At 42.3% G+C, this 24,359-nt stretch overlaps 1 protein-coding gene across 1 annotated transcript in view; it reads right to left on the minus strand.

The window, feature by feature from the left end:
• Positions 1–24,359, minus strand: part of LOC132873918 (nck-associated protein 5-like) — an 88,201-nt gene that overhangs the window by 1,063 nt on the left and 62,779 nt on the right. Inside the window, exons 9-12 of the mRNA XM_060909743.1 lie at positions 22,459–22,710; positions 21,907–22,076; positions 8,801–9,009; positions 1,279–1,333 (exon numbers count right to left, since the gene is read on the minus strand). Coding sequence (XP_060765726.1) covers positions 1,279–1,333; positions 8,801–9,009; positions 21,907–22,076; positions 22,459–22,710 — 686 coding nt within the window. The remainder of the gene's footprint in view (positions 1–1,278; positions 1,334–8,800; positions 9,010–21,906; positions 22,077–22,458; positions 22,711–24,359) is intronic.

Here is a 24,359-nt window from a genome sequence, read left to right on the forward strand (position 1 = left end):
CAACACATCACACACATCACACTACACACATCACTACACACAACACTCATCACAACACACTACACACATCACATCACACAACACAACACACAACACATCACACACAACACATCACACACAACACATCACACACAACACTCATCACAACACACATCACACAACACAACACACTACACACATCACATAACACAACACACTACACACAACACTACACACAACACTCATCACAACACACAACACACACATCACACTACACACATCACAACACACATCACAACACACATCACACAACACAACACACTACACACAACACTCATCACAACACACTACACACATCACACAACACAACACTACACACAACACTCATCACAACACACTACACACATCACATCACACAACACTACACACAACACTCATCACAACACACTACACACATCACATCACACAACACAACACATCACACACATCACACAACACACTACACACAACACTCATCACAACACACACAACACACTACACACATCACATCACATAACACAACACACACAACACACATCACAACACACATCACACAACACAACACACATCACACAACACAACACACAACACATCACACACAACACAACACACTACACACAAAACTCATCACAACACACACAACACACATCACATAACACAACACACACAACACACATCACAACACACATCACACAACACTACACACAACACACTACACACAACACTCATCACAACACACACATCACACTACACACATCACAACACACATCACACAACACAACACACTACACACAACACTCATCACAACACACGCATCACATAACACAACACTACACACAACACACTACACACAACACACATCACACATCGCAACACACTACACACAACAGTCATCATAACACATCACACCACACACACATCACAACACAAATCACACCACACAACACAAATCACAACACAACACACATCACACAACAACACAACACACATCACACAACACATCACCCAACAACACATCACACAACGCACAACATGTCACACAACACAAATCACACCACACAACACAAATCACACCACACAACACAAATCACAATGCACCTCACAATGCACCTCACACAACACACGTCACACAACACAACACACATCACACATCACACAACAAAACAACACACATCACACAACACACAACAAAACAACACACATCACACAACACAAATCACACAACACACAACATGTCACACAACACAACACAAATCATACCACACAACACAAATCACAACGCACCTCACAACGCACCTCACACAACACAACACACCTCACACAACACACAACATGTCACACAACACAAATCACACCATACAACACAAATCACAACACACCTCACACAACACACAGTACACATCACACCACAAATCACAAATCACACATCGCACAACACACATCACACCAAACATCACACAACACACCTCGCACAATACACAACACAACACACATCACATCACACAACACAACACACATCACAAAACACAGCACACATCACACCACAAATCACATATCACACAACACAACACCACACACAACACAACACACAACACAACACACACATCACAACACACATCACACCACACAACACAACACACCTCACACACCACAACACACCACAACACACATCACACCACACAACACAACACAACACACATCACACCACACAACACAACACACCTCACACACCACAACACACCACAACACACATCACACCACAACACACATCACACCACACAACACAACACACATCACACCACACAACACACATCACACAACACAACACACCACAACACACATCACACAACACAACACACATCACACAACACAGTACACATCACACAACACACATCATATCACATCACACATCACACCACAACACACATCACATCACACAACACAACACAGCACACATCACACCACAAATCACACAACACACATCACACAATACATAAAACAACACACAATACACATCACATCACACCACACATCACAACACACATCACACAACACATCACACATCACATCACACCACACATCACACCACACAACACAACACACCTCACACACCACAACACACATCACACCACACAACACAACACACATCACACCACACAACACAACACACCTCACACATCATACCACAACACAACCATCATACCACACATCACACACAACACAACATACATCACACAACACATCACAGACGTGTGTTTATAAAAGCTGAAACACATCATGTAACACCTAAACACAGCTGGAGAACATCACTAGAGCAAATAATCACAGATCCCTCAAAGCCCAAGATTTACAACACACTACATTACCATGACAAATCCAAACATGCAAGAACATTGACAGCAGATTTAAAAAGTTTGCACACCCCTATTAAAACTCCTGTGATAACCCCCCCCCCATAATCTCAGGTGTTTCTCCAGCTTTAGTGTGATACAGCAATGAACAACTTTCAAATAAAAACAAATGGAAATGTTTTCAGGGGAAAAAGAAAATATGTTCAGAAATAATGATCAGATGCCCGTCACCACCGAACTGATTCTGATGAACCCCAAATAAAGATCTGAACGAGTTTCTTCACATCTTCTTGGTTTCGTCTGACGGCTGAAGCCAGAGAGCTTTCAAAGCATTTGTAGGATCTGACTGTGGAAAGTTCTGGATCAGGAGAGGAGGACAGAAGAATTTCCAAAACATTACATGTACCATGGAACACCATGAAGGCCGTCATCATCATCACTGAGAACAGGATGTCCCTCCAAAACTGACAAGGACAAGAAGAAAACTGATCAGGGAGGCGGCTGAGGGACCTACAGCCATATTAAAGCGGCTGTAGGAACATCTGGAAAAGTTTTGGTCACATATCTGCAGGTGACAACAATCTCTCATATTCCTCACATGTCTGTGGAATGAGGCAGGAGGGCAAGACTGAGTCCTACAGTGGGGCAAAAAAGTATTTAGTCAGCCACCAATTGTGCAAGTTCTCCCACTTAAAAAGATGAGAGAGGCCTGTAATTTTTATCATAGGTACACTTCAACTATGAGAGACAGAATGGGGGGAAAGAATCCAGGAAATCACATTGTAGGCTTTTTAATGAATTAATTGGTAAATTCCTCAGTAAAATAAGTATTTGGTCACCTACAAACAAGCAAGATTTCTGGCTCTCACAGACCTGTAACAACTTCTTTAAGAGGCTCCTCTGTCCTCCACTCGTTACCTGTATTAATGGCACCTGTTTGAACTCGTTATCAGTATAAAAGACACCTGTCCACAACCTCAAACAGTCACACTCCAAACTCCACTATGGCCAAGACCAAAGAGCTGTCAAAGGACACCAGAAACAAAATTGTAGACCTGCACCAGGCTGGGAAGACTGAATCTGCAATAGGTAAGCAGCTTGGTGTGAAGAAATCAACTGTGGGAGCAATTATTAGAAAATGGAAGACATACAAGACCACTGATAATCTCCCTCGATCTGGGGCTCCACGCAAGATCTCACCCCGTGGGGTCAAAACGATCACAAGAACGGTGAGCAAAAATCCCAGAACCACACGGGGGGACCTAGTGAATGACCTGCAGAGAGCTAGGACCAAAGTAACAAAGGCTACCATCAGTAACACACAGTGGCGATCCTAGAGTGATTTACTCCCCGGGCAAAACCCCCTGCTGGCGCCCCCCCCGGCCCAACCCAACAACCACCTCCCACCCACCACCTAAGAAAACACTAACTTTGTCCAGAACACACACGACCCCATACACAAACTCACAACAGCTATTTTCAAGAACAAATTTCCAGTTTTAATGACTAGTGCAATAAAAAATACAAAGATAAACAATAAAAGATAAACAATAAACAAAAAGACTCAATGACTTTGCATTACAAGAAAGCACAACTGCAATACAGCACCACCCGATGGTCAAAATATTGCACAAGTCAGTTTTACCAACAGAGTGCACAATGAATTATCATAGAGTACCATACTAGTTATCAAAAAGACTTTACTACCATAGTGCTACACTACTATGACATTACACAGAGTCTTAAGTAATACATTACAACTTGATCATTGCCATTCTGGTAACAGCAAATTTATAACGGGCCGTGTCCGCGACGTACAACATACGACGAGAAATGTTTAAATGACCATGTAAAGCTGTTAACATTCTGTGTTGGCTAATACAGAGCCCAACGTTAACCCAAGGCAATGACAGCAATAACTTTAAACGTTTTGTTGCAAAGCCTAATCGTTATGCTGAAATTAATTTCGTGTTGGGGGGCAGGCCAGGCCAGGTCGTCCGACTTAGCAAGCATCAATAATATAAGGCTAATTAGGGCACTAATTCATGATGTCACTCACTGAAATTGATTCATAAAGCATACCTTTTTCTTTTGCTCGTTTCTCCTCCTCCTCTTTCCTTTTCTTCCAGAATTGGGCATCTGATGGCTTTGACCTTTTCCTATCCATACCTTTTTCTTTTGCTCGTTTCTCCCATAGACATCCTATTATTACGTAGACGGAGAGCTGGCTGTTCTGACGCGAGAAATATGGTCGCCATCTTGGAGTGGTGAGATAAGCGCGAGATCATAGACATCCTATTATTATTATTATACTGTCTGCAAGGGGGTGTATGGGGGATGCAAGTGACCGAAAGGCAGTGGAGGAATGGGTGGCCTGCTGTAAGTGTGATAAGTGGTTTCACGAGTCATGTTTTAATGTTGTATGCTAATATTATATATATTGTTATTAAATGTTTATTCATATACTACCTTTTTTATTTATTTACTAGTTTATTCATTTACTACATTATATTTTTTATGTTTGACATTAATTTATAAATAAATGTTTTGATATGCTTTAAAACAAAAAAAAAATGTTTGTGGTCAATATATGGTCATCACACATTGTCCTACATACCAAACAAAGTGCCCCACTCGACCTGAATACATCAGCTTTGCTGAAGGGGGGTCAGATTGTGTTGAAGGATGTAAAAGGCTCTTATAAATTCACTGACTAGATTAATTTCCCCTTTGATATGTTCTTAACAATCTATTTAAAGAAAACATACACACATTTGAATCATTATAATGGATTTAGATTGTTAAAACCGCATTTTATTTAAAAAAGTGTCCCACTGTACCTGAATGTACCCTATCCATTGCAACAGATTGGTGGTTGTAGCCGATAGAAAACCGTTAAGCTGTTTATATCTAATGTATTTAGTATTCACACATTTTTTGTAGGATATTAATCACCGTTTCCTCAACTTCAACAATCTCCGACGTCTGTTCACTTAATATCAGGATATTCTATTAACGTGAAGCCAACTATGAATAATAACCCCGCCGCTATCCTTTATCAGAGCTACATGTATGACAAAAAAATGCGAGCCAGCGCATTACACTGAGTGCAGCGTATCACCACTCCAAGACGGCGGCCCTGCGTCTCGTCAGCGCTTTTAGAATTTACATTGGATGCTCTGCTTACGTAATAGGATGTCTATGGTTTCTCCTCCTCTTCTTTCCTTTTTTTCCGGAATTGGGCACCTGATGGCTTTGACCTTTTCCTATCCATTAGATCTATCTCCCCCCCCGCCCGTCTTGTTTTTGTTTTTTTTCGGGGTTTTTTTTGGGGGGGGACTTTTTTTTCGCGCCCGCGCTCGTGCCGCCCCCCCGCGATGCCGCCCCGGGCGGCTGCCAGGTCGGCCCGCCCCTGGTAACACACTACGCCGCCAGGGACTCAAATCCTGCAGTGCCAGACGTGTCCCCCTGCTGAAGCCAGTACATGTCCAGGCCCGTCTGAAGTTTGCTAGAGAGCATTTGGATGATCCAGAAGAGGATTGGGAGAATGTCATATGGTCAGATGAAACCAAAATAGAACTTTTTGGTGAAAACTCAACTTGTCGTGTTTGGAGGAGAAAGAATGCTGAGTTGCATCCAAAGAACACCATACCTACTGTGAAGCATGGGGGTGGAAACATCATGCTTTGGGGCTGTTTTTCTGCAAAGGGACCAGGACGACTGATCCGTGTAAAGGAAAGAATGAATGGGGCCATATATCGTGAGATTTTGAGTGAAAACCTCCTTCCATCAGCAAGGGCATTGAAGATGAAACATGGCTGGGTCTTTCAGCATGACAATGATCCCAAACACACCGCCCGGCCAACGAAGGAGTGGCTTCGTAAGAAGCATTTCAAGGTTCTGGAGTGGCCTAGCCAGTCTCCAGATCTCAACCCCATAGAAAATCTTTGGAGGGAGTTGAAAGTCCGTGTTGCCCAGCGACAGCCCCAAACCTTCACTGCTCTAGAGGAGATCTGCATGGAGGAATGGGCCAAAATACCAGCAACAGTGTGTGAAAACCTTGTGAAGACTTACAGAAAATGTTTGACCTCTGTCATTGCCAACAAAGGGTATATAACAAAGTATTGAGATGAACTTTTGTTATTGACCAAATACTTATTTTCCACCATAATTTGCAAATAAATTCTTTAAAAATCAGACAGTGTAATTTTCTGATTTTTTTTTTCTCATTTTGTCTCTCATAGTTGAAGTGTACCTATGATGAAAATTACAGGCCTCTCTCATCTTTTTAAGTGGGAGAACTTGCACAATTGGTGACTGACTAAATACTTTTTTGCCCCACTGTAAGTCACCCCAAATGATGGAGCAAAATGTGTTCTGATCTGATGAGACCAAGGTTGAAATTATTTGGCCATGATTCCAAAAGATATGTTCAAAGACAAGACAGAGAACACCGAACCCATGGTGAAGCACAGTGGTGGGAGCATCATGTATTAGTGGAGGGGTGTGTTTACTTATGCAAGCAGGTTAATTTAATTTTTTCTTTTTCCATTTTTCCCCTGAAACATTTCTATTTGCTCTTCACTTGAATGTTGTTGGTTCTATTTCACATTAATGATGGAAAAAAATCTGACATGATTTATGAATATCACAAAAAGCTGCAATTTCCAACTTGCCGGATTCCAAACTCCTAATTTCCAGTTCACTTCCCAGTGACCTCCACCTTCTGGGTTTAAACAGATGATGGACACACATCAGCCATTAAACCTTCTCATCAGGAACATGGCCATTCATAAATATCTGTACAGCATCAAGAGCATCAGGCTCCGAATATTAATAATATAAAGTGATTTTCCTGCAGTCTGTCGTTGCTGTGTTTTGGTTACGTTTGTAAAAAGGAAGTGTGAGAAGATGAATACACACCAGCGAAGGGTGAGAGCTGAAACATTTGTGTCGTTAATCCTTTTGAAGTAAACGAGCGAACAGAGCAAAACATGAGCACTTTATTCTTTACTGAAGATGAAGAGAGACAACGCTTTAATCCTCAAACACTTCACTTCCTGTGTTTCTGTGTTAAAGCTGTTAATAACAGCAGATCAGTGTTATAGGGATTTTTACAGCTCTGGCAACTTGAAGTTTCCCCCCAGCAGAGTCGGGCTGCAAACAAACAAACAAACAAACAAACAAGAGAGAGATGACGGATAAAGAGAGTGTTCAGAGGACAGAATAATTCTCATCATTTCTTCAATTTTCACTTTAAATGAAGTGATGGTCAGTGAGTCCAGAAGATTTTATTTATCTATCTATTTATTTATTTATTTATTTATGGCTTTTTATTTTGTCTGCTATGCTATTTATGTACACAGCACCATAAAGTCCATTATTATTATTATTATTATTATTATTATTATTATTATTATTATTATTATTCACAGGAAAAACTTCAGTGCACAAAATACAGAAAGTTCATTCAGTTACAAAGAACAAATCCATCTGAAGAAAATATAAATAAAATAATACAAATTTATAACAACAGGAATAAAGACGACACGGCAATAAAAAGTTCAATGTTGGCAAAAAACATAAATATTCAAACACAGTAAATTATTAACAAAGAAAAAGGGAAAAAATCAAATAAAATTGTATTAAAATCTGCACTGTGTGAACGAGAGCTGGAGATCAAACAGGAAACAATTACCTCAATAAATTATATTCAATTTTTATAGTGATTTTTAATATTTATTTAATTTTAAATACACTTATTTCACCCAGATGACCCCGCCCCTCAGCTCTGTGAGCTTATTTAGTTGACCCCACCCCTCATCTCTGGTCCCACCTCTCTATTTGTGAGCTTCCCACCTGACCCCGCCCCTCAGCCATGGCCCCACCCATTTATCTGGAAATTACTCCTTTAAAATTGTGGAATTTAAATAACCATATGTCAACGATCACAGTTCTTTTTTTATTTTATGCTAATGAGATGCTAATCACAGGTAAAACTCAGTGGAGTGTTCTTCGCTCCTGCTCTCAGTCTGTTAGCGACTCACCGTTTTGTCACGTGTTTGTTTTTCTGTCAGTGGATAGAAAAGTGTGATGGAATATTTTATATTTTACTCAAACACATGGACACTGTTCATGAACAGGAAGGAGAGAGAAAGTGTGTGTGTTGTTTTTTTAAATGAAGCTGATCTTTTTCCTCACACCTGATTTTTTGATTATTTCAGTTCAGAATTATTCAGATGATGCTGATATACAGTGTGAGTAAACAGCAGAAGTTAGACGTTAGCATTAGCGTGACGCTCTGCTGGAGGACCAGTTCCTGCTTTTGGAGCTTCAGCTCTTCCAAGATACAAACTGAGATCAGTAGGATGAGTTCATTTTTGAATCTTTTTTTTTATCCCTGACTTCCGCAGGAGGACAGACTGTCGTACAGTGAGTCGCTGAGGGACTCCGGCGTTTCGGACACTGCAGGCCGATTTGGAGATAAAAGTTCTTCACTTGGTTCCTTCATTAAATCTGTATTTCTGTCTTTCACCGTATCCTGGGCTCTGTGACTTCGGCTCTTCCCCCGCCGTCTTCCTGACAGTGAAACATTTCTTGGTTCCACGTCACGAGGAACCTGAGGAACTTTATCCAAACTCTGTAAAACAAACATCACAGAGTTTTAGACCAAAACTGATCATTAGAGTTAATTTACACAAATAGACCAGGACTGATGTGATACAACACACACACACACACACACATATATATATATCTCATCTCATTATCTGTAGCCGCTTTATCCTGTTCTACAGGGTCGCAGGCGAGCTGGATCCTATCCCAGCTGACTACGGGCGAAAGGCGGGGTTCACCCTGGACAAGTCGCCAGGTCATCACAGGGCTGACACATAGACACAGACAACCATTCACACTCACACCTACGCTCAATTTAGAGTCACCAGTTGACCTAACCTGCATGTCTTTGGACTGTGGGGGAAACCGGAGCACCCGGAGGAAACCCACGCGGACACGGGGAGAACATGCAAACTCCACACAGAAGGGCCCTCGCCGGCCACGGGGCTCGAACCCAGGACCTTCTTGCTGTGAGGCGACAGCGCTAACCACTACACCACCGTGCCACCCATATATATATATATGATTGACTCCACCGACATCTTGCTGCCTGACTCCGCCCCTGATGTATTTAATCTTACAGAATATCCGTAGGTTTATTTAAATAGCTCTCCTGTTTGGCAGTCAGATGAGACTCAGACGTCACGTTACACAAACGGCGAGTGCAGCGATGCTTCATCTTTAGATCGAGTTTAACAAGATGGCGTCCTGCGTTTCCACTAACGACTCAGTTAGAATATCAACATTGTCAACAGTTTAGCAGCATAAACTGAACAATAGTGACACATGTTTTAAAAAGAAAAGTGAACAGAAATCGTGCACAGTGACATCACTATTAGTGACGTCTTCCCAGGAAGTGATCAGGATGACAGCAGCAAAGTAACCGTGCAAACTGTAACATTAAAGGAGATGAGGTGAGTCTGAGCTAAAGTCATGATTTTGTTTATTATTAAAGGCATCACGGTGATATTTATTTAAAAACAGGACGAGAACGAGGAGCTAAAATTCACCCTGCTGCACTAAACACTCGAGGGTTTCCACAAAAGTCGGCGAGTGTGTGTGTGTGTGTGGTGTTTAATAATAGTCTGTTTGCAGTGCAACATCTGATGAAGATCCTCTGTCAATGTTCTTGTCCTTTCAGTTTCTATGGCAACCGCTGGCCCAGTCAAGAGGAAGCGGAGGTTAATCATCAGTGTTTTGATGCTCAGTGACACGTTTTTCTTCTCTTTGTCATCTTATTCTATCTGTCCACTGTGTCTCACACACACACACACACACACACACACACACACTATAATGATGCTATCTGGAGTGTGTGTTACAGACTGATGGAGCTCAGCGCTGTTCTAATCTTCTGCGCTGTTCTTAAAGATCCTCTAAAGACATGCTGACGTTTTCTTTACCGTTTGTTATTGAAAACTGATAAACTTCCAATCGAACACTTTGGGGTTCACATCAGGTGTTTTGGGAATCAGATGATGATCTTTTTTCTGTCCCTGATAATAAAAGCAACAGAAATCCGCACCACGCCCCGATGTCACCTCATACACCACAACATTCACAAACAAATCATAGCCATTTCACACGTGACCATAAATCCCCCATGTTTGTGAGTAAATGTAATCACGTGTGTGAAGGAGGAGGAGTTCAGCATGTTGTGCGCTGAAATTTGTAAACGTTGCTTGTGAATAACACGATCAAATGTGTGAATCAAATGAAAATGGAAAACATCGTGCATGAGAAAGAGGAGGAAAAAATCACGTAAAAATAAAAGCAAGGCGCGGTGTATAAACCTTTCACAGGTGAGTGGTGATCATTCACACGTGAAGGTCATGTGACTCCTGAAAGTGTATTTAAAGCGATTTAGCCCATGTTTACATTAGACCGTATCAGCGGATCATCAGATTAACGTTTTTAAAACGATTCGCGTGCACACAGCAACACCAATACACGGATACGCTCAGCTCTGCAGGCATCCTGCGCTCCAAATCACTCCGCCCTGAACAGCGAGTGCCCTCTGGAGGGTGCGCACTCCGGCCCTGCGCAGCTCACAGAGCGCGCGAGTGAAGCGCACGAGCAGTGATTCGGGACTGAGCTGCTGTGTGTGTGATCCCAGCGCAGATCACTTACCACTTGCAAGTGGAAGGATGGCAAGCCTAAAGACAATCATAACTACACAATGGGCAGTATTTGCATCAGTATTTTCATACTTTTATACTCTTTAATGAAAGGTGATACAAGGCGGAAGTCCGCGCCGTTTTTCAGCAGTCGCGTCACATGACCAACGCCAGCGAATCAGGAAGGTGGATGTCACAGTGACGTTGTCCAATGACGACGCCAGCTAGAGCTCAGCACAGCGTATCCGCGTATTCTCAATGTTTACACAGCACCGGACCAGACACGATCTGGATTGAATACGTGGACCCTGGCGGATTCCCGTTTCCCGGCGTTTCCAGGCGGTTTAATGTAAACGGACAGTGCATCCGCGAAGAAAACGAGACAGATACGGTCTAATGTATAGAGAAGTGTGTATTGTCTCTAACGTCACATCTCCTCATGATTGCTCAGTGATAGAACGAGCTCCACACAGCTCTTCCTCATGTCTCTGTTCTTTACACAAAGCTCTAAAACTCTTCTTCTCCGTGATTAATCTGCGTCACCTTTTGGATTCTTTCCTGAGTTTATATCATTAATACACTTTGGTTTGAAATACGTTTTAATTTTCAAAACCTGATTGTTTTGTTTTTGATTTTCCCCCATTTCCTTCTCAATTTAGTCTTGTCTAAGTCCCGCCCACCAGTCAGCTCTGCCCTGTCACATGACAGCTCCCATCCGGATGCTGTGGGCGTAACACAAGTGCTGTCTGCCCCCTTCCACATACATGAGCTCACTGATGCACACGGGTGTCTAGTGTCACTGTGATTGATGGAGGAGAGAGAGTATGCCCCGCCCATCCAAGGAAAACAGCCAATCTTTGCCAAGGTCAGTTATGACATCACCCAGGATCCAAACTCACGATCTCTGGATGGCGGGGCGAACGCTCTTCTGTTGCGATGTTGTTATTATTGATGTATTTAAGGTCGTGTTTTCCTCGTGTCCAGCCTCAGGTTCCGCAGCCACTTTCACCTGATGAATTCTCGGCTGGTTTCAGGGTAATGTCACGACCTTTACTTTTACGATCTTATCGTGGTCAGTATGAGGGTCCTACATGCTGTATCTGGTTTTTTTTCCAGAATAAACTTTACTATCCAGATCATCCATCGTTCTGTATGATAACACTGACACATCTTTTATATTAATCTTTATATCAAGGAAAAAGATCATGTCTTTTAAAATTATTATATCTGTATCTCAACATAAAATGTTGCCAGGAGAGCAGGAGATCTTTCCTAACCGTGTAAAAGGGATTATCTGGAATCTGGCAACATCAAAACCATGAAGGTGGGAAACTCTGTGACTTAGAAAGTTATAAAATAACATGTTTGGTGTCAAACAGAAATAAATGTCATTGACAGTGTTTTATTTACTGTGACTTCAAACCCAGATGATTCAACACCGCTTCATCACACGGAGAAACACCTGGCATCATCAGAAAGGGTGAGTTCTGCTGATTATTTTTATATGTGGAACGCTGCAGACTGATAAAGACTTTGTGACTGATTCGCCCGAGAATCAGGAGAGTGAAACCGGGTGAATAAATGAGTGAAGGTATTACACTGCAGAAGTTTGACCTGTTTTCATCACGTGATTACTTCAGTGTGTACAAATACGGTACCAATGTGACTCACATCATTACAGAGCTCCGGTTCTGTTCTTTCTCGTGATACATGATTCATATCTGTACAGTGACGAGTTCATGAGGAATTCACACAGGAGGGATGTGTGTGGAGACGGACGCAGAGCTGGGTGCAGACTGGAACTCGGATTAAATCTGACAAATTCAAAATTATGTTTTTTGCGAATACTTCATCACATAGACAAGGAACTAGCATCGTTGGAAACGTCAAGTCGTGTCGTTTCACGTGATATGTGACACACCTCTACTTCCTGCGTATTTTAACCGAGAAGAGGGGATGTGAATGTGGACACAATAAGCGTCACTCAGGTTCTCGGGGTTCAGTGGATTTTCTGAGCTCCACACCGAGATTATTAAAATCACCTGTGTGTGGTTCACATCTCTGAGCTTTCCAGATTTTTCTTAAGTAAGAGCATCTAAGATGAAGTTTTTCAATAATGTGTAGCCCATGCCTTTAAACACACACACTCATCTCATCTCATTATCTGTAGCCACTTTATCCTTCTACAGGGTCGCAGGCGAGCTGGAGCCTATCCCAGCTGACTACGGGCGAAAGGCGGGGTTCACCCTGGACAAGTCGCCAGGTCCACCGGCGCTTTAGGGGGGGGGGGCTCAAGCCCCTGGGCCACAGCCAATCAGGGGCCTTGTAATATTAATAAAATAATAGACTGTCGGAATCGTGGGCCTACATTAATGTACGGATAGAAATAAGGTTAGAAATAAATGAGCGCACAGTAGCCTGCTGTAAGAGACATGGTGGATGTGGTTCGCGAAACGAACACCCACAACTGGACCAGAATAAAATGGAACAAAATGTAACGTCACGCACGAAAGCGCGCCAAAGACTGCAGACTACTGAGACACAAATTTAGAGGCTTTGAAAGATGAAGTGTTCACATGTTAGCGGGGCGCATAAAAGGAAAAAAAGAGAGAGATGCAGGTAATGATAGAATCGTTGCCTAAAGTCACAGACTTTTTAAGGTAAGGATCACCAATCTGTTCAGAATATCAGCTACTTATCAGTGATCAGCCTACCAGCAGCTAGGCTCTGTGCAGCTAGGCTCTGTGCAGCTAGGCTAGATATGCTATGATCTGTCCAACAGTAAAATAAATCAGTTGTGATTTGAATACGTGTCGTGTGATTTGAGTTATAATCCTGTTAGTATAATAGCATATTTCGATGGGGATAATAAAATGTCTAAAACGGCATCTACTGAAGAAATTGATGAAAAGATTGTAGCCTATAGAATGCTTCGAGGTCAGCGCGCACCCGGCGGCGGCCATATTGGAAGTCAAAGCGCGCTGTGTCAGTGCATTGTTGTTGTCTAGCGAAGCAAAAAGGGGTGACAATGCCGAATACGTGCGTCATTGTTGGCTGTAGTAGCCGGGGGGAAAAGGGTGGCAAAAGCTTCCACAGACTCCCCAAAGTCGTGACTAACCCGGGAATTGCAGCACAGGAGAAAAGCGAGCGGAGGAGACGACAGTGGCTGGCTGCCATTAACCCATCAAATTTAGGACAACTTGACTGTATCCGGATTTGTTCTGATCACTTTGTGACAGGTAGGTTAATATTGTCTTGAATTTCATAGTTACTAAAATAGTTACTAAAATAGTTATTTTAATTTCATAGTTACCGGTAGCATCCAGTCTGCCGGCTGTTGTGTGACCGTCGTTCTTTCCCTCAGTCTCGTGGCCGCTTCAACATAAAACAACAGGGAAGCAACATGGGAGCAACATTCCCCAAGTCCAGCAATGCAGTTGCAATGTGCACACAAAATAGCATGTCTCTTGTCAAATATTATCCAGGGGTGTAGACGAGGCTGGAATAGACTCTGCGAGTGTAACACTTTCCCTCTGATCACTTCTGTCTCTCTGTCTTCAGCAGTAAACACCGACACATCGCGGACCCAACCGGACACAAATCTATCGTATGCTTCCATACTCTTGTAGTTCTGGAAATCCTTTAGTTCACAAAATGGACTTGGGTGAAACACTAGATAGTTCACAAGATCGATGTATGTCACATGCGGCAGCAAGCTGGGGTCAGCTTTCCATTCCTTCTCACTAACAGTGTATGGATCTACATTCCCAATGAAATGTACCTTCTCAGCATAACGCTCCCGTGCCTGCTTATCCAAACTTTCACAGTAGTGCTGCATCACTTCAGATGTCTAAATTCTTTTAAAAAAATCCAAGCTTTTAAGCCCTCTAACGCGGAAACGAATCGCTAAATGTGTACTCTATGATGTGTACTCCATGAGCACTCTGGAGCGAGTGACTTCCAAGATGGCCGCACACGCGCAGTGTTACTATTTTTAGCATCATCTCGGAGCCCTCTATAATGTTCACAGTTGGGGCAGCAGACAGAGTAAGCATACTGAGGGGAATAGCAATACAAAGCTAGCGCAGATCCACATTTCTCGCTAGCTGTGTTGGGTGTGTTGTTAACCCGTGTGGATTTAAGTGAAATACTTGAGAAGTTCTGTGGTCAAGACAGCGTTTTAAGGTAAGGACGCTTGATTATTAATGTTTGCCCACCGTGGCTTGTTGTTGACGAAAGGCCCACATGATTTTGCCTTATGCAGCTACTGCTAGCGTCATGCTTTGAACTAGGTTAAGCTCATTTGCGCTAAAGGATGGGTTTATTGAAGGACTTTGATGTAGCTAGTTTCTTTTTAAAAAATCGTATGCTCAAAACAGTATGCCCGTGTTCATCATGTTTAACTTTTTTCTTGAAGGAGTGCGTGAAATATTGTTGCAAGTGGTATTTTGATGCAGTCATGTCAAAAAGGCAGTTGAATGCACGGTCTTATTCAAGGAGAAGGAAGACTTGCATGATGCTTGAACATAGATCAGTAAAATAGACCCTAGTAGGACTCGGTTTCGTGTATTTCGGTCTGTAGAGTTATGAGTTTGGCTGCTGTCCATGGTGTTTACGTTTCATGTGGCCGCCGAGCCAAGTACCTTGACTTGCAGTGAATGTTTGTTTACATGTCGCCGAGCTATTTTTCTGTATTTTATTTTTTAAAAGGACTTGTCTGTAGGTGTGTGTGTTTTATGTTTACAACACATAGGTCTACATTATAGCGCACACGCGCTTGTGTGGTTATCTCTGGCCATGCCCCTGCGTGAAAGTTACGCAGTATCACTGTCCTGTCCGTGGTAATAATCAGAACCAGCTCTGTAATGATAATGCGTGCGTTCTTCTCTCCCTCTGTGGTCGGATGTGTTGAGTGATGTGAGCGTGGGCCTTGCGCAGCTACGCTGAGCCAAACGTAACCTATCGTAGGCTTCTAGGCTAATTACGCGCTTACACTGTAAATGCTTGACACGTATTGCAAATAAAATAAGAGTGTTTTCCTGGCCAACGGTAAGGGTAGGGTTGACAGGTAGCCTATGAGGGGCCTAGCCCCTGGGCCACGGGTGTTGATAAAGCGCCCCTGGCCAGGTCATCACAGGGCTGACACATAGACACAGACAACCATTCACACTCACATTCACACCTACGCTCAATTTAGAGTCACCAGTTAACCTAACCTGCATGTCTTTGGACTGTGGGGGAAACCGGAGCACCCGGAGGAAACCCACGCGGACACGGGGAGAACATGCAAACTCCGCACAGAAAGGCCCTCGCCGGCCACGGGGCTCGAACCCGGACCTTCTTGCTGTGAGGCGACAGCGCTAACCACTACACCACCATGCCGCCTAAACACATACACTGAAAAAAAAAATCAGGGATAGAAAATATCGACTGAAAAAGGAAACTGTTTTTTTTTCATTGCTGTAAAAAGTCCTGAAGTCTGTCTCAGATGTGATTCTCCTTTTTACTGTGAGTGAACATCCACTAAATCCAGTAGGAAGCCTGTCTAGTGGTTGATAACCTCCCAGTATACACTAGTCCTAGTTTATTAGGTGCGATTATCTCGTACCACGTCACATCAATCAAGTACGTTGATTATTTATTAGTTAAAATTTGACATATATTTTATTATTACAGTAAAATTGTGATACATTAAAATGATATTATTTCCATTTGTTACTTCATTGCAATATAAAACTGTTCCCAAATAAATAAATAAATAAATCAGGCCTAATGCTGGGTGTGAATCAATATTTGGCTCGATATCTGACAGGAGCATCTTCTGATTCATTCTTATGAGAAAACACTGCCTCAGGTGTTTCCATGATGGAGCACGCAAACACAGAACCTTTTGGGAAACGCAGCAATTTTACACACATTTAAAGTGAAGGAGAGACTTTTAGACAGAAAACAAAGTTACTGAAGACATTATTAAGGTAAAGAACTTTTCCAGCCTCTGGAAATATAAACTCCGTCTCCGAGTCAGAGAGATGCTCGCTCTGCCTGAAATATCACACACTTTTATCCTCCGTAATGTCCACACTCTCCTGTGTCTGAACCTGATGTGGTGCTGTTGAGTGTTTGTCTCGTTACTGTTGCTGTGATTCAGGTTCTGATTTAGTTCAAGTTTGGTGTTTGCATGCTGATAATCATCAAAGTGTGTGATTTTGCTTCATGTGTCAGCGATCAGCCATCACATGCAGTGAAGAGAGACATAAAAATCCCAAATAAACAAAACCTCACAGTTAATCAAATACCTGATTAGAACAAAATCAAATCTTTTACTCATATAAAGTATATTAATTTAATTGAATTTACCTTGAAGTGTTCCTTGATTTATCTCTTTGGAGAAACTCGAACCCTACAGCATAGGAAGAACATTTTTAAGAAAGGTGGACTCATGCTCCAACGGGAATCTTACTGATGCATCTAAAGGTTCTACAGAGAACCAAGTCTTGGACATTTATACACACCTAAAGTTTTAAGAGAACGACTCCACATGTGAGTTCCACAGGTCAGGGGTTCTGTAAATACTGAGTCAGTGAAACGTCCTGGAACAGCATCAAGGAACTGTGATGTATTTTTAAAGGTTCTTTAGCTAGAAATGGTTCTGCAGTTATAGCAATAGAGCTTATCCTGTAAAATTTCCAACATGTTCTTTAAAATGTTTAAAAATTGTAATAGTTGGAAACTGACTGTGGTGTAAGAGGAATAAAACACTCAGGGACATGCTGTTACAGGAAAATAATCAACTTCAGTGTGGAAACAGTAACTCCACTTCTTCACAACACTCAGTATTTTACTGTAACACACACACACACACACACACACACACACACACACACACACACACACACACACACACACACACAGGCCCTCATTTATCAATTTAACACAGAAACCAGTGCAGATCCGAGCGCAGAAATCACTACGACAAGGTTCACGTGTGATTCATGAAATGTTTGGATCTCACCACACACAGAGGAAGAATGATCGGGCATGGATAAAAGTGGCAGCAGAAAAATATCGTCATTTAAATGTCATGCTTCTAAATATTCTTGGTTTAGAAGCCCCTAGAGTTTATGACATGGAGAGGCGTAATACAGCCAAGAAGAGAAACTTCTCCGCTCTTGAAATAGAAGCTCTAACATCTCGCATCCAACTGAGTGAATTATTTCTATTTGGCAGCCTGAAAAGTAAAATTAGCAACACAGACGTCAGAAAAACTGCAGTATGGAAATAAATCACTGCTGTGATCAACAGTGTTGCTGTGGACAATCAAATTCCAGCTGAGGTTTGAATATTTAATTTATATATTCGTGCAGGTTATGGTCTACATACTGTACATAAGAATATTATAGTTTACATCACAAATCTTTACATGTAGGTGAAGAAAAAAGGTCAGATTTCAAACAGCCACACAAAATTACACAGTCGTGGAGTTTCTGATGTCTCAGACCAATCAGAGCCAGACACCAGTGGGCTTCAGCCTTCAGCGCTTGTCCTCCGCCCCCCCACTGCCACACCACCACCCGGGATGCCTTGGGAGACTAAAACGACTTCATAATCACTCATCACTCTCCGTAAAAAAAATCCCAAAAAACCCTCTCACATTGTCCAGACGTGTCGAGATCTTCTACCAGAGCCACATGTGCCTTTGCCCAGGTTTGATGACTGGTAAAGCTCTTGTTTAAACAGGAGATTGAATAAACATCGAACCCATCAGATAAGGGATATATGACACAGTCGATGTAGGTCTTTATAGAATATAATATTTTGCCATATGCTATGTTTTTCAGTGATGAATAAGTGACTGCATGTGTTTAGAGACCAGTCAGAATATATGGTCTAATAATAATCCTCCACTCCGTCAGATTTACTGCTCTGTGCTGCACCACACGTCTGCGCTAACTCAGAACGTTCGTACACGAGGTGAGAACTTTCATACCTGACGGGAGATTTGATCATAGCCTCTGCTCACATCCATGTGATAAACGCCGAGGTCTGCATGGAAATGACTGGACACCAAGTTTTCCGTCACACCTTTGTTTTTTTAAATGAGGGCCAATGTGTTTTATAAAACTTATAAACGCTGCTAAAGGTGCCATTAATTATAAGCCAGTGAAGGCCATGTAAGATTAAAGTGAACTGCTGAACGTAAATTATATGGCAGAGAGATAAAAGAAGTCAGAGCTTTAAAAAAAGGACAAATAATGACAATCACTCTGACTGGACACACACACACACACATTTATTTCAATATTCAGCGAAACAGCTATAAAACAGTCTCTTGCTGAAGATTAATGTGTATTCTTTTAACAGTATGGAGTGTTATAAAGGCTGTAATGACACTTAATTATGACGTCATACAGCGATCAGGACATCTGAAAGAATTATCTCATTCTCATCTCATCTCATCATCTGTAGCCGCTTTATCCTGTTCTACAGGGTCGCAGGCGAGCTGGAGCCTATCCCAGCTGACTACGGGCGAAAGGCGGGGTTCACCCTGGACAAGTCGCCAGGTCATCACAGGGCTGAAAGAATTATATTATTAATTATTTAATAACTTACAGCGATATAAACTACTGGATGATTACTGTATCAGGAATTTATCACTTCATTACTCTTAGCTTGTGTTATTAACAATCACAGATTATTTAAAGAAATAGACATTAATGTTATAACCCCGATTCCAAAAAAGTTGGGACAAAGTACAAATTGTAAATAAAAACGGAATGCAATGATGTGGAAGTTTCAAAATTCCATATTTTATTCAGAATAGAACATAGATGACATATCAAATGTTTAAACTGAGAAAATGTATCATTTAAAGAGAAAAATTAGGTGATTTTAAATTTCATGACAACAACACATCTCAAAAAAGTTGGGACAAGGCCATGTTTCCCACTGTGAGACATCCCCTTTTCTCTTTACAACAGTCTGTAAACGTCTGGGGACTGAGGAGACAAGTTGCTCAAGTTTAGGGAGAGGAATGTTAACCCATTCTTGTCTAATGTAGGATTCTAGTTGCTCAACTGTCTTAGGTCTTTTTTGTCGTATCTTCCGTTTTATGATGCGCCAAATGTTTTCTATGGGTGAAAGATCTGGACTGCAGGCTGGCCAGTTCAGTACCCGGACCCTTCTTCTACGCAGCCATGATGCTGTAATTGATGCAGTATGTGGTTTGGCATTGTCATGTTGGAAAATGCAAGGTCTTCCCTGAAAGAGACGTCGTCTGGATGGGAGCATATGTTGCTCTAGAACCTGGATATACCTTTCAGCATTGATGGGGTCTTTCCAGATGTGTAAGCTGCCCATGCCACACGCACTAATGCAACCCCATACCATCAGAGATGCAGGCTTCTGAACTGAGCGCCGATAACAACTCGGGTCGTCCTTCTCCTCTTTAGTCCGAATGACACGGCGTCCCTGATTTCCATAAAGAACTTCACATTTTGATTCGTCTGACCACAGAACAGTTTTCCACTTTGCCACAGTCCATTTTAAATGAGCCTTGGCCCAGAGAAGACGTCTGCGCTTCTGGATCATGTTTAGATACGGCTTCTTCTTTCAACTATAGAGTTTTAGCTGGCAACGGCGGATGGCACGGTGAATTGTGTTCACAGATAATGTTCTCTGGAAATATTCCTGAGCCCATTTTGTGATTTCCAATACAGAAGCATGCCTGTATGTGATGCAGTGCCGTCTAAGGGCCCGAAGATCACGGGCACCCAGTATGGTTTTCCGGCCTTGACCCTTACGCACAGAGATTCTTCCAGATTCTCTGAATCTTTTGATGATATTCTGCACTGTAGATGATGATATGTTCAAACTCTTTGCAATTTTACACTGTCGAACTCCTTTCTGATATTGCTCCACTATTTGTCGGCGCAGAATTAGGGGGATTGGTGATCCTCTTCCCATCTTTACTTCTGAGAGCCGCTGCCACTCCAAGATGCTCTTTTTATACCCAGTCATGTTAATGACCTATTGCCAATTGACCTAATGAGTTGCAATTTGGTCCTCCAGCTGTTCCTTTTTTGTACCTTTAACTTTTCCAGCCTCTTATTGCCCCTGTCCCAACTTTTTTGAGATGTGTTGCTGTCATGAAATTTCAAATGAGCCAATATTTGGCATGAAATTTCAAAATGTCTCACTTTCGACATTTGATATGTTGTCTATGTTCTATTGTGAATACAATATCAGTTTTTGAGATTTGTAAATTATTGCATTCCGTTTTATTTACAATTTGTACTTTGTCCCAACTTTTTTGGAATCAGGGTTGTATTTAGAGTTAATTGGTGATTGAAATCAGTAAGAATTTCTCATAAAAATATTCAAAAAATTTATCATTTTTAAAAGTAAAGAACTTTGAGATTTTAAACTCAGAATAAAGGATGCTAATAATAATATAAATAAACGAGGCATCAGACAGTTTTTTAAAAGTACCCCAACAGATATGGAGATATTATATGGTGGTACGCGACCGTTAGCTTGGTGCTAACATGAGACAGAACGCAGCAAGTGAACTCACGGTGATTAGCATCACAGAACTGGACAGGATGAAAAATAAAATCTCTTTATAAAGTGAACAAAAAGGTTTTGAATTAAATGGAGTGGAATAATAAAAAGCTGTTAGAGAAATGGGCTCAGTGTTATTTACACTCTCGCTGTTCTTGGTGGATTAATGCGATGTCGTGTTCTAGAACGTTAATGACGCAGTGTTGCTCAGGAGCACTCTCGACACAACCAGCCACGCCCCTCACCCTCAGCGTTACAGCTGCACACTGTGTTCGTGTTTTCTCTCGCGCTCTCACCCGCTTCGATGGAGTTTTTGGGCTCGGTGGCTCCATCTGTCCCTCTGATCCTCTTGGCTTAGGAAACGCCCAGTTTGCAGTGGGCGGGGCTTGAAAATGAGCTCCATAGACGTCAATCTCTATAAAGAAAGTTTCAAATAAAGATGAAATATCAGTTGTCGGCTGGTGAGTGATATCTTTGTCCCACCTTTGTGTGTGGGGTCGATGTGGACAGGGTTGAGCAGAGAGGGTTAAGGGCCTCACCTAGGAGCCCAACAGTGGCACCCCAGTAGTGCTGGGACTCAAACCCCTGATCAGCACCCCAGAGCCTTTACCTTTAAGCCACCACACCCCCAAAGCTTCTTTTGCAAAAATTTAATGTTTTTCTCCTAATGAAAGTAATGAGAGATAAATGTATAAATATTCACATTTGTCGAAGAGGCCTGAACTGATTTATTGGAGCTGTGATGAGTTTCCTGTTTAAATTAATGTGTTGTGTAAAAAAAATAAAATCTCACACACCTTCATGGATGGCGCTGGACAAATGTGCACTTGTTCCCTTGGCCTCTAGCGGAGACGTGTAGAGTACAGAAGTGCTCACTTCGTCTAAAGACGCGAGTCCTGCCTCCAGGGTTTGTGTTTTCCAAGGTTTCATCGCCACTTGGTGAGAAACAGACGAGTTTTGGAGTTTAGGGTTCAGTTTTCCAGCGGCGTTGTTCGCATAGTCAGGAAGTGGAAACGTCCCAATCCCACTGTCCAGAGTGCGCATGGAGCCTGAGAGAGAGAGAGAGAGAGACAAGGGGATAAAGAGAGAGGGGGGAAGGAGAGAGAGAGAGAGAGAGAGAGTGAGAGAGAGAGACAGGGAGGGAGGGAGAGAGAGAGAGACAGGGAGAGAGAGAGACAGGGAGGGAGGGAGAGAGAGAGATGGGGAGAGAGAGAGACAGGGAGAGAGAGACAGGGAGGGAGAGAGAGAGATGGGGAGAGAGAGAGACGGGGAGAGAGAGAGACGGGGGAGAGAGACAGGGAGGGAGGGAGAGAGAGAGAGACAGGGAGAGAGAGAGACAGGGAGGGAGGGAGAGAGAGAGATGGGGAGAGAGAGAGACAGGGAGGGAGAGAGAGAGATGGGGAGAGAGAGAGACGGGGAGAGAGAGAGACAGGGAGGGAGGGAGAGAGAGAGATGGGGAGAGAGAGAGACAGGGAGAGAGAGACAGGGAGGGAGAGAGAGAGATGGGGAGAGAGAGAGACGGGGAGAGAGAGAGACGGGGGAGAGAGAGAGATGGGGAGAGAGAGAGAGACAGGGAGAGAGAGAGACAGGGAGGGGGAGAGAGAGATGGGGAGAGAGAGAGACGGGGAGAGAGAGACGGGGGAGAGAGAGAGATGGGGAGGGAGGGAGGGAGGGAGAGAGAGAGACGGGGAGAGAGAGAGACAGGGAGGGGGAGAGGGTCAGGAGAGAACGATATGGACATAATATAAAGTTTTTATTTATCATTTTGTTTCCTTATTTATTGTGTTTTTAATATTTTACTTTATTTAGTCTTTTTAAGCTGTAAAATGTTAGTCATAACATTTCAAGTTAATATCATTACAAGTTAATATTTATAAAAATGATTCTTACAATTTTTTTTAAACATTTAAATCTGAACATTTATAGTTTTCCAATTCAGGAGATTTATCTAACGCTTATCACAGTTTCATCATTTACATGATATGATTTTAAAAACATGTTCTCATTTCATCTGTTCCTGTTCTTGAAAAAACAAATTGTAATTTTATTTTTATAGTCATGTTCTGAATAATATTAAACAGAAGTTTTACTGTTGCTGAGCCGTGTGCTGATTCTAACAGCTATAACTGACACAGTTGTTCATGCTTGTTGTCATGGTTACAGCCAAACCCAGTAACAGGCACGTTGTTTTAGAAGTGTAACAATGCTGCAAATCTGCGGGCCAATCAGAAGCTGGGATTCCCCTGCCCGTGGTGTAAAATGATCTGAATATCAAAATATTTAATCGAAGTGGTTATGAACATGCACAGGAAGTTCTTGTAAGATCCGGAGTGGTACTACGTTCGTGTTCGTGTTGTATCTGAAGCAGGAACTGTTGTGGTTCTGCTCACACTGCGGCTCTTTAATAAACGACCTGCACTTTAGCTCCAACACTTATTGGCCTTGTGCACATATTGGCCTCCTGAGGTGAGCATTAAGTGACATAAAACAAATTTAAGTGACAAAACCAGCGTAGTGTCGCTCACAGCCTGAGGGGAAAAGATCCATCAGACCGAGAGCCAATTACAATTTGTGTCAGAATCTCAAGATGAATGTTGAGGTAAAGGTTATAGTTCTGTCATCCTGCAGCCGTGGTCCAGTGTGGCTCAGGCTGCGTCCCAATCGCCGGTGTTCCATACAAGAACTGCGTTCAGGGTTC

The sequence above is a fragment of the Neoarius graeffei genome, chromosome 26 (assembly GCF_027579695.1).
Source record: "Neoarius graeffei isolate fNeoGra1 chromosome 26, fNeoGra1.pri, whole genome shotgun sequence".
NCBI lineage: Eukaryota > Metazoa > Chordata > Actinopteri > Siluriformes > Ariidae > Neoarius > Neoarius graeffei.